Raw genomic sequence first — 15,647 nt, forward strand, 5'->3', positions numbered from 1 at the left:
ACCGCCACTCGGGCCGTCATACTCTCCTCGCCTGCGTACTGCCAAGGCGATCTTAATCCATCCCTCCATACTGCTCTAGGTCTAGGTCGCCACACTTTCTCTCAAGTTTTTTTCTGTACTTAGCAAGTAGGGACATCATAGCGTTAGGACCTCAAGCCCGACGACTAGAATTTCAACAAAGGTGGCAGAACTCGCAGACAAATCGAACCTACTCCATAACTCAACCTTTTTCTCGATGACTTTGGCCTGGCTTCTCCTTCTTGGTTTAAGGCTAAAGGGACTTGGAAAATTGTAGGCTAGATATCACAACGAGCATCTTCGAGTCCTTTTTCTAACGACATGAGGCTCATGCGCTAATTCCCATTGTAGCTACCCAAATTGGCATTTTTGCAAGAAGGTGTCGGCTGATCCTACTCCAACGGATCAGTATGTAAATGGTGATTTAAGGCCACCAAAGTGGTACTTCCCAATTTCCTATTGGCTTGATATTTTTACAAAACCTACATCAACGTGTAAACTCACTCCCTTTAACATTTCATCCAAAATGTACGAATGATGAGCCCATACTCGCCATTTTCGCGTGACTGTACAATCTAGCCCGAGTTGACCAAGTTTGACTGACTTTTGCAAAGTGGCCTGCACAATCATCCATTTTTAGGGTTGGCCATGTGCTTGTTCGACCTCTCTTGTGCTTGGCTAAATGACGGGGTAGGACCGATTCAAGGAATTTAAGGTGATTAGAGGGATCTTGATGTGACTTTAAGAGGCTAGGGTACAGGCTAATCCTTTAAGATCCCCAAATTTTTGGTCTAGTCCCATATCTACCCCAAATTTTTAAAATAATAATAATAATAATAACTCAAACTTTAAGTTTAGTCCCAAATCTACCCAATTTCTTTTAGTCCCAAATGTGACCTAAATTTTCCTTTTGTAAAAAAAAAAAAAAAAAAAAAAAAAAAACAATTTAGGTCTAATCCCAAATCTACTCCAATTTTTTTTTTTCAAAAAGAAAATCATCAAGTTTTACTCAATCTTAAATTTGCTCCATTTAGTCCTCTATCCAAAAGTCATGGATAGTCATCCCTAAATTTTATATCCTAGAACAGTTTTATTTTGATGATAATTTTCCATGTTGCCTTACCTATTTGTATATATTATCAATGTGGAAATGCCACATTAAGTAGGACTAGACGATGGGGTAGATTGCAGAATAGATTAAAAATTGGTATCTTTTTAACAAAAAAAAAAAAAAAATGGGGCAAATTTGGGATTGGACCTAAAATTTAGGATTTCTTCTTCAACAAAAGAAAAATTCGAGGCAGATTTGGGATTGGACCTAAAGTCTGGAATTTTTTCTGAGATTAAAAAAAAAGTTCATGACAGATTTGGAACTAGACCAAAATTTGGGGTATTTTAGGGACTTGGCTTGTTTGGGTCCATAGATTAAAGGCTTCTATGTTGGACAACGACCAATGAATGTAAGGGCCTTGGACCAATGGCAATACCCCTAAAGCCGATCCTATATAAATCCAAGCCAAATTTATTTTCTCTATTGGCCATTCTCCGTTAGCTCTCTCTGTTAGGCTCACCCTTGGTCTATCTCTCTCTCCCCTCATACCAGGTCGAGGCTTGCCTCGTTTATTCAAGGTGTACTTCGCCTACTCCTTCCTTTACTTAAGCTTTGTTTAATCCGTCGAGGATTTTGAACTCAGGACATAGTTGAAAGTCAAGGTACAGTTGCTCTTCTCACCCTCACAAACGTTGCTCGCTTATTGCCTCGATCTATGGTCCGCTAACTTGGACATGGTTTTCAGCTTGTTTAATTTGAACAAGAAGCAGACCGTCAAATTTGGCTTGTCCACTAATTCGGAGATGACTAGCTAGATCCAAGGTCCAGTAACGTAGGTCATTATTTCTTTCTAGGCAACTCACTTATCTCCGGATGTAGCAAGAATTAGATTGTTATCGCTTGATCTAGTACAAAAGAAGAATATCATGTTCTTGCTAATACGATTGTTGAACTTTTATGGTTACAATGATTACTCAAAGACGCTGGAGTTTGTCATATTAGTAAGACATTCATCTCTTATGACAACCAGATATTCAAATAACATGTAATGATGTTTTCATGAGCGTACAAATATATTGAGATAAAACGTTACTTTATATGGTATCAGGTGCTTAATGGAACTCTTCATCTCTTGATTCTTCACTAAGGCACATCTATCTGGATATTATCTTTTCTCTAAATTCTATGACTTGTTTTACATCACCTTTTTTTTTTTAAGGGGAGATCTTAGAAATATTGATGAGAATTGTTGTATTTCTCTCCTTGATTATGTATATACGTAATTGATTGTGATTGATATTGTGAGTCAAGATAGGAAAGTTCGAATATGTGTTACCTTATATATCACTTACATTCTATAAATACTCTTTAGTTTACTACATATGCTGATATTAAACAACTCGCATTTTCATCTTTTTATCTCGCAATGTAATCTAACCCAACACCAAACGTTAAGAGCATGGCTAGACCCATCCCGCTTGAAACAACGTGAAATTGACATGCAAGTTCTTGAAAAAGGATTTAGCAAAAGATATCTTTTCATCAACGTCATAATGAACTTCTTCAATAAAAAGATTGATCAGCTTTAAATATTATCTTACATTTTTTTTTTCTCATATACCATTACATTTGATGAAAATGGGAAAATTAATAAAATTTATATAAGAAACTAAGAAATTATATCAGCATCACAAAAATTGGGATCATCATATAAAAATCTGTATTTTAAATCCATTATCTTTGATAAACATGCCTTAAATAATAAATTGATACAACTCCAAATTGATCCAATCGGAATGTAGAGAGTGGTGTGATAATGTCAACAATACCAAAATGTAACTCGCTTGCCGTCAAGGTTTGCACTGACAGAAAAAATCATTTATCTTGATTCAAATTGGTCAAGAAGCATTCATTAGATGTTAATTTTATTGAAAGATGAGATTATCACAATATCGAAATTTAGTTCTTGCATTGAGTAAAGAAGATGTTACTAATAAAAATACCAAGAACAAGAACCATAATGAAGAGTAAGATTACTATGCAAATCAAATTTACATACTGTACTCATTGCCATTTTCCATGAACCGTCCTTCTCAATAGTCAAATTAGATCAAGAATGAAATTTTCATTATCTATAAATGATTACAGGCAATCGCAAGTCATCGTTGGAAAAATTACACCAAAAATTGTGGCAGTGTAGCGATTAGATGCTGTCATCTTCGGGCACAAGAACAAGCTACTAAGAAAAAGCACAAAGAGTCCGACTCATGCAAATATATATTAGTTTAACACGGCTAGAGTTCGATAGTTCATATTCAGTTTAGTACATAGGGACCCAAATACACACCTTAACAAAGATGGTTGAAATTTTAAGACATCTAAGGATGCTAATCAACAAAAGGATGAGGACGCCCTTCACCTAATAGATGCATCTGCCAACTGCTTCTACTTAATTAACATCTGATGAAGTCCATCATAACCTCATAATAAGCACTTAGAAGCTCCATATACTAGTTATATTCCCTTCAATCAATACTAGCTGCACAAGGGGGAAAAAGCTCGAGTAAGATATTGCTACTTTCTGTGACATGAAAATAACTCTAGGGGCTAGGAATTACTAGGAAACAAAACGGATTTCGTGGTAATCACATAGCTCTTATAGCACACAAACAGCAGAACGATCGTCTTCGGCAAGAAAAGAAAAACAACTGAATGATCTGTTTGACTGATAATTTTTCTGCTGAACTGTGCAGAGCCATTAGGCTCATGCTTACAGCATTAAACTGAAACTGTTTGGGGATTATCTAGGCTTTTGTAGCTGTTGTTTTTCTTCTTGAATCTCCTCACTAATGCTTGATGTTCGGGGATTTCTCTTAGCTAACTTCCTTTGGAGATTCAATTGGATTTTCAGAGTGCAACTCCTCTGCCGATGTTCTATGCAAATAGGCAGCCTCTATAGTCCAATCAGAATCCAGTTTTTAATCTTTTAATGATGTGACTGACAGGGGGTGTACAGGCTGAGATTATGAATGAATGGATTTGCTTTTCTAGGAAAAAGTAATTAGTACAAACGCCAGCATTTTGGTTATTCATGGACAATCCCAGATTTCTACAACAGGCAAAGGGAAAGACCCTGTGTGTTCTGCATACACATCGACCTACTGACTACAGGAATTACCACATTTGAGTTCCATTTATCTTAAGAACTCTTGCTGAACTACTTTGAAGCAAAAGTTCAGAAAGACTGAAAAGATATCAATTCTTGCTAAACTCTGAATTAACCTCATAAGTAGTACTATTCACGTATCTAGCTTAATTAAGCTGAGTGATAAGTTTAAACCATGTTCACTGTGGACTCTATATGTTGGATATATTTCTAGATACCTTAAAATTGGCTTTTAGAGGTAGCTATAAACCCTAATGTGTGTGTGTGTGTGTGAGAGAGAGAGAGAGAGAGAGAGAGATCTCACACTTGTGCAGACTCACAGTGGTTGGGTGCTACAGCACGTTCACTTGGAAGTAGTTTCTGGAATCGAAAGGCTGAGAAGAAGATGGCTGCATGAAGTCATAGTTGGTACCTCCCGGCATCAAATTCATATCCGCATGTTGGGTCCTCTCGCTCTCCGCGATCTACATATCATAATGCCAAGACCCACAATTTAGTTATTCACCTGTTAATCATACTATACATGTGCATGTACATCTGGTAAACGTCCAATCAGGAAGTAATAGAAAAAAACTGGTACATACCTTTTGGAAATTTTTTTGGGTTATAATATTTTATCTATTGACCTGCTCCTATGTTTCACTTGCAGTCTAAGTTTTGTTGCTTCAATAAATGAATAAATAAATAAAAGACTCAGAGGAAATGCAAATTTGCATATGATAGGTTGAAAGGAGAACACAGAGTAGAATAAGAACTTCAAGCTAAACCAGAACTAGTATGATTAAATGGTAGGATGACTAATGAGCCCCAAGAATTCTTGCATTCCGTTTCCATAAGAACACTAGGATAGAATCTACCCTTTATAAATTTTAATCTGCATGAATGCAATCATTCATCGCCTTCTTTGATCAAACCAGCCAGTAATAAGTCCTTTGATTGTTAATGTTTTATTACCAGTAGCTTGACTTGAATTAGACTAATATTTTGCCTCCTTAAATGGTCATTGTAGTTTTCAATAGGGTGATGTTTAGTTGTGATCAAGCAGAATCTATCGGTGTCACATGCATATGGGGTACACACACTCAGAGAGAGAAAGAGAGAGAGAGATAAACCTTCGCTCGCAGAACTTGATTGTTGTTGTGTAGGTCAATTTCCTCCAACCGTACAACAGAAACAAATCATTATGGCAATAACACATTAGCAACATAATTCAGAATTTCATTAATTTGACAAAAAGCATGTATCCAAAGACATCATTTGATAGATGCATCAAGGTAATCTGCATTAAGATATTTCATGGAAACAGCTCTAGCAGCTGTTATATGGTCACATCGATGGAAATAAATCATGTTTTATGTCACCCTTTGCTTCAAAGCACATGCAGATTTTTAGTCACATAAACAGCAATTTCCAGCACATATAATTTTGGCAATTTCGCAGGATACCTACTTCGACACAAGGAATTGCAAACTAGGTACCAAAGATTTATTAGCACTTTGTTGTCAGAAGATGAGGTGGAATATAAAGACAAGCGATACAGTAATTCTTATATCAGAAAAATTCAGTCCTCTTTGCTCAAGATATACAAACATCGCAGTATTTTCACTTTAGCTTCACTGATTGTAGGTAAGAAGCTCACTGCCCGAAATCTTGCAAAACAAATCAAATGTGGTTTATCTTACAATGTACACTGAATCGTATTCATGTCTTTTCTTTTCCATTGTTTTCCTCTCTATAGAGACATGGCAGTATATATCTGATTTCTAAATGAGTACCCTGCTCTTACAACAAAATTTTTATGTATCTGAATCTCCTGATACATACAGAATTTATTTTCTGAAAAACGGCAACAGTGGGTAGGAAAGATGGCAATGGTTGATATATTAAAAATATAGATCACTTTAGCTCAATGCTGCATAATTTTCAAATAGCTTTAGATGATATTTAGGTCAATCAATTGATATCATTATTCTGCACATGCACATGGACACACATGCAAAAACTAATGCATGAAAAAAGGGATGTACGTGCATTGGCACGCACACTTGCTTGCTAGCACACCAACAATCCACATGCTTGTGCTCCCGCAAGTGCTCACATATATGAGAGCATGCTCAAACTGGTAAACATATGTACGACACAAGCTAGACGAGTTTCTAAGCATCAGTGAAAAGAGTAGCTACCCTTTTTTGCATATACTCAATCTCCGCAAATAGAAGCTCATTCTGCAAGTAATAGAGAGTGAAATAGAGAGATTAGTAAAGATAACAGCAGATTAAAGGGTCGTCTGTTGATTATTCAGAAAGAGTAATCTTATTGTTAGGAACATTGATAGCATTCTGATGGGTACCTTTTTGGCGCGAATTTTAGCGATTGCTTTTTCTAGTTTTTGCTCCGTAGTCTTCATATCCTTCATATTCATCCCAGCAATTGAGTCACCCACCAGTTGCCTGGATATCACATAATTTCGTCCTTGATCTTTCAGAGTTTCCAAAAAAGTACTTTGTCGTGCCAAATGCACAAGGGTAATATATGCAGCATCGATTCATCTTGGGGTGTCACAAAGTTACAAGATGGCACTGATCTTAAACTTTACCTGTTATTGTTCTGCATGTTATTAATCTGTTGTTGCAACTTGGCGGATTCTTGCTGATAAAACTGTAACATTAACCAATTAGGGAGATGTCATCAATAAATTCTGAGATTAAGGAAGAACCTGGAAATGGATATATAGTGCTTTTATTTTTCAAGGCTGTTTTCCATTGTGTTGTGCACTCTTGGTTCTCTTAAATCAAAGATCACTTGAATAGAGTAAACAAATTTGAAACAAACAGAAAAGCCTAACAAGTTGATGCCAAGAATGAGTTTGGACATCCTAGTCCACCATTTCATGGACGCCATACCTGCAATTTCAGATTTGGTCGCTCCACGTCGAGTGCATTCGGAGAGATAACTCATCCTTGTATGTTACACAGGCAGATAGGACACTTATGCACCATGCAGTTTCATAACATTTACATTAAGGATCCTGAGGTTTTAAAAGCCTACAAATGCACCCTATAGAATTTCTGTAACTTTCTTGACGGTGTTAGCCTTGAAGATATGAAGTGTATCTTTTTTTATGTCAGCACGGGGAAAAAAATTGCTTCTTGAAAAGGTAAATTACAATATCTATTGAGTCAAACTAAAAAACCATAATGTATTAATAATGAGATAGTAACATTTAACATGTGACGTATATCTAACGAAATTTGCAAATCCAGGAAGATGATGTGAAATAAGGTTAAATATTTTTCTTCATCTCTAAATGAAGGAAACTTCCTCTAACCAATGTTATTAGTAGGCTACAAAAATGAGCATCACTCACACGTAAACTTATCTAAAGACAAATGCGAGAAATTTTTGTCGCCCAATCAAACAATTTCCTCAATCAAGGTTTAGAACATGTTTGAAACTTGAACAGTTGACCTGCAATTTGAATCTTTGCCATTTTTTATACATCAAAGTTAGATTGGACATAATCATAATGTGTCTAGATTATATCTGAATCAAGTAGGTGTCATTAATGAAGTTACTCACATTCTACCCTAGGTTTCATGGGAAGTTAACTACTTAGTTCATTATCATATATTGTCAATCGACTATATTTTAATCTATAAACCCGTATGCGCATCTTCCCAGCATACATATCATATGAAGTTTTAACATAAGAGAGGTTGATATAATGCTTGGGATTGCTTCTTTCACAAGTTCATCATGAAACAAGCCAGTCGGTTTAGATAGCATGTGAACTACCATAATAAATATGTTGTAGCAGCATGATCAAGTATCTTATGTGACTATAAGTCCCTTTAGGTTTAAATGACCTATCAACGCAATTTATAGTCTCTTTTTTTTCTTCTGAATTCGTTTCTTCTTTTTATCTGGAGACGTTATTAGTTTGAGTTTCATAGATCTTTAATTCAACAGAAATAGAACATGGAAAAGCAAACAAAAAGCAGAATATATTTCATAATGTATACCTGAACATTAGCTTCAGAAACGGATCCGCTACTGGAGGAATCTGAGCAAGCCTTCTTGTACCTCTCGATGGTTGCTTTGACACTGCATCAACAAAACCCAATGAAATCTTGCTTAGTTTGATTCAAGGAAACAATCACAGAAGCTGTCAAAGCATTTAATTTCAAGATTTTGAACATCAAGAATCGCCATTCTTTCAGCTCGTGGATTTCGTGCATCTTAGTGCAGTATCCCTCTTGATTCACTCGACCCATCCATGACATACGAATTCTTCCTGTTCATGGGCGAATGCTTTCCTCTTTTTCTTCCCGAAACGCCCTTGGGATAGAAAAAATTATAGGTGTGAACATCTTCGCCAAATTAGATTATGAGTTTTCCTATCTACGAGCTAGTTAGAGTGGACAAGCCAGCCTTCCCTTATACTAGATGTTTTCGGATAAAAGCAAGATGGGTGACCACATCTAGTTAACCCTAAAGCAACCTCTAACACCTATGCATCGTCACGACTTCTCTACTTGACAACTTTAATCAATAACAACTCCAGCATTAGTTACCGACAAGACCGTCACTTTTGCCCACCACTTGACTCCTACAGGGCTATCAGCAATTCTACCTTCATTGCCACTGCAACAATATGTTTGCAGTCTCATCTTTGTTTCACTATAAATTGATATTGATGTCCCTAAATTCTTTTTTTCCCCGTGGTCCAGCTTCTTTTTTTCACAAAACTTTTAGCCCGTTCCTACATGGAAATTGCTTAATAGGGTCTAAATAATAAACCAACATTTCAGTTGAGCTTAGCTGTGGCCTATCATATCTGCCTACGAAAGTATACCTTATTAGAACGACTGAGCTACTTCAGTGTTGCTTTATTATTATTATTGACTAAATAGAGGTCGCATAGCGCAACATCTAAAGGTTATTCCTTGAACCTCCATTTCACTCTACTGTGGCGATTCTACTTTATTTAAATTGCTTGAAGGTCATATCTTTGTAAGAGAAATGATGATCCCCTATGATTTTGTTTTTCAATATTTGAGGATAGCCAAGACTCTATACAACAAATAATGATGCATGAAAGAGAGGAAAATCTATGACTCCTTATGGTGGATGTGAAAAGAATGTGACCTACGTTACTAAGTTTAAGATTGAGGATAAGACAGATAATTTTGGAAAAATGCAAAGATAGGATGTGTCAAATGTATAACACATTGTATGATATAGAATCGTCATATGGAATACTTTAGCTAATTATAACTTGGGTGGCCAAAATCGAAATAATCACGTTGAGATTTTTGGTTTGTTTTTAGAAGCTCTAACTTATGATATTGGTACGTGAGTTTTTATAAAATGTGATATCATGTAGTAATAACTCAAACTGCCCTTAACTCATTAAGGACTTGCCACTCTCAAAATGGATTCTCCCATTTTTATTTTATAATGTAACAATGAAATGAGATATTTAATCAATTTTCACACATCAAATTAAATTCACCTCCTAAGTCTTGTTAAAGATTGGTTATCCACACTAGGACTAGAGAAGTCACAAATAATAATTTTTTTATGGTCAAATATTAAGAATTTGTAAACAATAAGAACCAAAACTTAAATTGCAAGAATTTCAAAATCAAGACATCGCATCTCAATTGTTTTAACATTTCACCGACACGTCAAGTTTTGACGTTCCAGCATTGGATGCCATACACAGAAAATCACATCCATGAACAAAGTCTACATGACTTGCCATCGTTGCGCCATCAAATCAATCAGCGCGGCAGGCAAGGGCAGATCTAATTCCTGCTTTAAATGTTTGTTGGGTTGAGTAAAAGAGCTGATCTTTTCAGGAAAGGAATGACAAGATGCGACCCTTTGAAACCTAAGACCTCTTAGTGCATCAGACATAGGGAACTGAAACTTTAGAAAAACATAAAAAGCAACAGAGGCCACTGTTTTCCTGGGGCTGCGGATACCTTAATTTTCTCGAGCAACTGATTGGTTAACCTCAACTGCTAGGAATTACATGATTGGCTGACTCCTAAATCTCTTTGACAGGTGTCCGGCATTCTTGTTACACATGGGTTAATACCCTGGCAAAATCCCTAATTTTCTAATGTTCTATATTTTTGTGCCTTTTCAATAATAATAATAAAAAAAGCACGCATTTCCAACGTGCTTTTTTTTAGAAAAAAATTAATTTCTCCTTAGAATACTTATTGAACATATTTAATAAATAAATATCGGATATTCAAAGCTCCTAAACTTTTACAAATCTTTCATGTTTGATCGGTGTTAATAAAAAATTGCTTAAATAATCACATCCAAGTCAGTCTTAAGTCTGAGAAACTCCGAGTACAACAGAGCTGTCCAGCTTTTATTTTGTATCGCTTCCCCATGCATCCAAAGAAGCAAAAAGATTGCCTAGAACTCTCTTATTGGTTCGGGTTCCTGTTGCATCTTTCTATCTCTTCAGTGTTTTCATAAATATACCTACGCAAGATCCTGAGAAAACGAAAACTCTCCCTCTGCTATGCCAATGGTGAAACATGCTGTTAAATTAGACCAAAGATGCCCAATTCTCATTGGTTCCTCTCTCTTTCTCTCTCTCTCTCTCTCCCTTTCCCTCCCTCTCCCCCCACCATCATTGCTGTTTTAGCATCAGCGTATGTAGCCAGAAAGAGAGCTAAGTTTAGAAATGCTTTTCTCTCACTCGATAAAAAGAAAAAAAGAAAAGACGAAAAAGAGACGGAAATGAAACATGCCTTGGAAGGGTTTCTTTCTTAGCTGGCGTTGAGTATGACTTAGGGCTCAAGATGAGTGATTTAAAAGAGGAACTTAGGACATAATTGAACTTTGTGTCAGGAGTGAAGGAACCAAGTTCATATCAAAGGGTGACGTGACCAAAGATTCTATACCTAACAACAAAGCAAATAACAACTGAGCCGACCTAATCTAAGTCCCATAATGTTTTTCCATTTCCACAATTACATCACTCTGAAAGAAAGACAGAAACGTATGTCAAAGACCCACCTAAATTGGTTTCTTCTTCCGGTGGCTTCGCTTATCACATTATGTTATTATCAAACGCTTTTCAAAAACCCTAATTTGGGTTATGTTTTGACATTAGTGTGTGGCTCCATGTGCTTGAAACTTCTGATCCTTGTTTAGTCGGGAAAAAGCAAGTCTGTTGTTAGTTTGAGACCTGATCTAAGGGATTCCGTGGATAAGAGGTGTTTAACATGAAAAGGAAAAAAAAAAAGAACCAAACCTAACCATACCCAAAAAAATGAGATGGAAGAAAAGCAACTTGGACTTGGCTTTTGTGAACCCTAGTCTTCTGTAAACTGATAGGAATCACGTCAATCTCTTGGAGATGTACGAACTGTGTTTCCTTTCAAGTGCAAAACTCAGACTGACGTGTTATTGAGGAAGTGTCAACGAGAAAAGATGAAGGGTTTGGTGACCTGAGCAACCAATCGCAGAGAGAGAGAGAGAGAGAGAGACAGAGACAGACAGAGAGAACCAACCAAGCATTGGACGAGAAAGGAAGATGGTATCAGAGATTTAGCCCAAAAAACATTTTTTTAAAAATCTAAAAGGAAGGGGGAAAAAAGGGAAGAAGCATAGAAATCTCTCTACTTGTTTCTAATATGGAGCAAAATGGCTGTTGTATCTATCAAATCTGTGGATCCGCAAGTGCAAGATAAAGAGAGTATCATCAAAAGAGAAAGAGGTAAAAGTGAGTAGCAAAAAGAGGTAAAAAGAATTCTTTGTTGAGAGATCAATCTTATGAGCTTCACTTAAAACTAACAAAATCCAAAATATAAAAAGAAGAAAAAAAGGGGCAAGGCAAGAAAATCTATGTTAGAGGATGCTAAATCTTATCAAGTCCAGATCATGAACACCCCCTTCAGATTTTGCCTAAATTTTCTTTACCCAGCGCAGTACTGTCCATAAAAAATGAAAATCTTGTTAAGAAAAAAGACGGAAAAAGAAATTTTCTTCCGATCACAAAAGAAATACAAGAAACTCGGGCAAACCTTAAGAAATTAAACAAAACAGCCCAAAGAGCAGAGAACAAAGATACCTATCGTTGGCATACTCATAGAGGCGGCCGCGGCTGGAGAAGACGATGAGGGCGACCTCGGCTTCGCAAAGAACGGAGAGTTCATATGCCTTCTTGAGGAGGCCATTCCGCCGCTTGCAGAAAGTCACTTGCCGATTCGTCGTGTTCTCGATCCGCTTGATCTCGATCTTTCCCCTCCCCATTTTCCTCTGCGGGGACTCCTCGGGCGTGGCTTGGGTTGGAAAAACCATGGTCGCAAGCTGGATCAATTAACCAACATAAAAGTAATTCTTAGAATACAAATATTGTACCCAGAAAAAAATCATTGATGAGAATTTTTGCAGAAGTATCTGAAAAGAGCCTTGAAATTGAAGAAAAGATTCATACATCCGAAAAGAGTGGAACTCAAGAACTGAGTGGAAAATTTACAAACTTCAAAACTCTTCCCTGGAGATGATAAAGAAGCAAAAGAGCTGATATGGTAATTGAGCGAAAAAGAAGAAATTGCTACTTACTTTGCCTAGTTTTTTCTCCTTTTCTTCAACTCTAAAATGTTGAAACTATGCAGAAGATGGTGAAGATGAAAGCAAGCTAGCCCTAAGAGCTGGTTATTTATAAAGCAAAAGATGACCCTTCATCCCACTTTATGCTCTCAGAGCTTACCTATCACTTTCATTTCAATTTTATCTTTGTACTTATTCTTTAGACTCCCGCATAATATATACTTTTATTTTTCGTTTTTCGCTCCTTCACTATCTTTTATTAATTGCAAGGGGCTTGCAGGGAGAGAAACATTATTAAAAAAAAAAAAAAAAAAGGCCAAAGATGGAAACGTCTCTCATCAGATTCAGACCCCCTAAAACCCATCCACCATTTTTTTTTTGCGATCTTCATGTGAATTATAGCAAGAGTACACGAGAAAGAAAGAGAGAGAGAGAGAGAGAGAGAGAGAGAGAGAGAGAGAGAGAGAGAGAGAGAGCCTCTGAAAGTGACTGTTTAGAGGTTATGGAGATTGGAGACATTGAGCAAGTTTCAGACTTGCAATCATGCGGAGATGAGAATGGTAAGAGCTGAGCTACCATTGCAGCTCTGTCGAAGTATTAAACTAGTAAAATAGGTGTGTGGTTGAGTAAAAGTTTGTAACAAAAATTAAAATGACAGTTTAAAATACGTGAGAGAAAAGAAAGTTTACGAAATTTGGAATTTGCAGTAGAGCTTAGGGTATTTTGTTTCACTTAATATTTCCTGTCGCTGGAAGTTGTTCTCAAAAAATTTAATTTTAGAGAAATTGGACAATTTTTTTTAGGTGTTTATTTGTGCTGAAAACAAGTTGAAATATTGATTTAATAGTATTTGGCAATAAGTTTAACCACTTAAGGCAGCTTTAACATTAATAATAACATGAGATGGCTAATAAATTGGAATCAACGTCTTCTTTGTTTATTTTGTAACCTTCAAACCAACATGTATTACTAGACCAAGAAAAATAAAATGTATTACAAAAAATATTAGGAAAGAATTAATGGAATCATATTTGCAATATATTATACATGACCATGGTTTTGGGAAATTTATGAGAATATGAGCATTAATGAAATATATTTACGAGATGGGACAAAATTTTTAAGAAAAATAGATATTGATTTTATTTGTGCTGAAAACAAGTTGAAGTATTGATTTTATAGTATTTGGCAATAAGTTTAACCACTTAAGGCAGCTTTAACATTAATAATAACATGAGATGGCTAACAAATTGGAATCAACGTCTACTTTGTTTATTTTGTAACCCTTCAAAACAACATGGATTACTAGACCAAGAAAAATAAAACGAATTACAAAAAATATTAGGAAAGAAATAATGGAATCATATTTGCAATATATTATACATGACCTTGGTTTTGGGAAATTAATGAGAATATGAGCATTAATGAAATATATTTAGGAGATGGTAGAAATTTTTTAAGAAAAATAGATATTGATTTTATCTGTGCTGAAAACAAGTTGAAATATTGATTTTATAGTATTAGGCTAAGTTTAACCACTTAAGGCAGCTTTAAGATTAATAATAACATGAGATGGCTAACGAATTAAAATCAACGTCTTCTTTGTTTATTTTGTAAACCTTCAAAACAACAGGTATTACTAGACCAAGAAAAATAAAATTTATTACAAAAAATATTAGGAAAGAAATAATGGAATCATAATTGCAATATATTATACATGACCATGGTTTTGGGAAATTCATAAGAATATGAGCATTAATGAAATATATTTAGGAGACGGTAGAAAATTTCTTAAGAAAAATAAATGAGAACTATTCGGAAGGAAGAGAGAGAGAGAGAGAGAGAGAGAGAGAGAGAGAGAGAGAGAGAGAGAGAGAGTTTAGGAGAGATGGGAAATGGACATTGGCAGACGTATTACTCTCACTTGGATGCAAAGCAAGAAATCAAGAAGAATGATTCATTCTTGCTTGTCAGAACAAGAAATTGTTTTTCATAATTCAAACCTTTGTTTTAAGTTAATGGAAAATGTTTCGCAACAATCGATTAATTTTCCATCATTCAAACTATAGAAAATCCGAAAAAAACTTTCCAAAAATGGTTTTTCATCAAACAAACGGACCCTTAAATGGTTATGGAATCAAACACTGTTCGGGTTAGTAAAAAAAGAGAAGAAAAAAGATTAAATATTTGATTTATTTTATATAATAAATTCAGATATCAACAAAAAGAGCCACGGTGATTATGTTAACATTCTTTAGAAAACGCTTTTACTCGTTATACAATAACGTAATATTATGATCTGTCTTTCAAATAGGCCTAGGCATTCATGCCTTTTAGAAAAAGTTCGACTTTGAGAACCATCATGAAGTTTTCTTGGGTATAGTAAGTAGCGCAAGAGCATACATATGATTATGCGAAAAAAAAAAAAAAAGAGTTCGAAATCCGGAAGAGGAAACACAATAAAAAATTGAAGCATGCATTATTGTATAAATACCCTAAAACTATTGTAAAATGAGAATTTGAGTTTCCGGATTAGACTTTTTAGATTTATAGGCCATTTAGGCAACAATCACTTGTGGGGCACTTCAAACCAGTGGATCGAAGATTGATAAAATTGACTAATCTCGTTTTAGGTTGTTAATTAAGAGACTATGCAAAGCTAGCTAGTTGATTAGTAGTGATTAAGAGATGATTATGCACCTGAGAGACTAAACCCTAATCTCCGGTACTTGAGATTCTGCCTAAAACTTGTTCTAAAGAGCAAAATTCAGATAGGAAGATTTTGAAAACGTGGAAACTTGATAATAAGCAAAAAAAAAAAAAAAA

The 15,647-nt window shown here is 35.5% G+C and overlaps 1 protein-coding gene across 4 annotated transcripts; it reads right to left on the reverse strand.

Annotated features, from left to right (window-relative positions):
* Window positions 1-3,312: 3,312 nt before the first annotated feature.
* LOC104445074 (amylo-alpha-1, 6-glucosidase, 4-alpha-glucanotransferase) lies at window positions 3,313-12,994 on the reverse strand. Of its 4 annotated transcripts, none has more exons than XM_010058883.3 (9): window positions 12,834-12,987; window positions 12,340-12,578; window positions 8,258-8,339; window positions 6,832-6,893; window positions 6,586-6,685; window positions 6,419-6,460; window positions 5,348-5,389; window positions 4,540-4,699; window positions 3,313-3,608 (listed from the first exon to the last, which is right to left on the reverse strand). In XM_010058883.3, the coding sequence occupies exons 2-8, from the start codon at window positions 12,567-12,569 to the stop codon at window positions 4,568-4,570; spliced, it is 690 nt and encodes a 229-aa protein (XP_010057185.1). In that variant the 5' UTR covers window positions 12,570-12,578; window positions 12,834-12,987; the 3' UTR covers window positions 3,313-3,608; window positions 4,540-4,567.
* Between the last annotated feature and the right edge of the window lie 2,653 nt (window positions 12,995-15,647).

Source organism: Eucalyptus grandis, chromosome 5 (genome assembly GCF_016545825.1).
Source record: "Eucalyptus grandis isolate ANBG69807.140 chromosome 5, ASM1654582v1, whole genome shotgun sequence".
Lineage (NCBI taxonomy): Eukaryota > Viridiplantae > Streptophyta > Magnoliopsida > Myrtales > Myrtaceae > Eucalyptus > Eucalyptus grandis.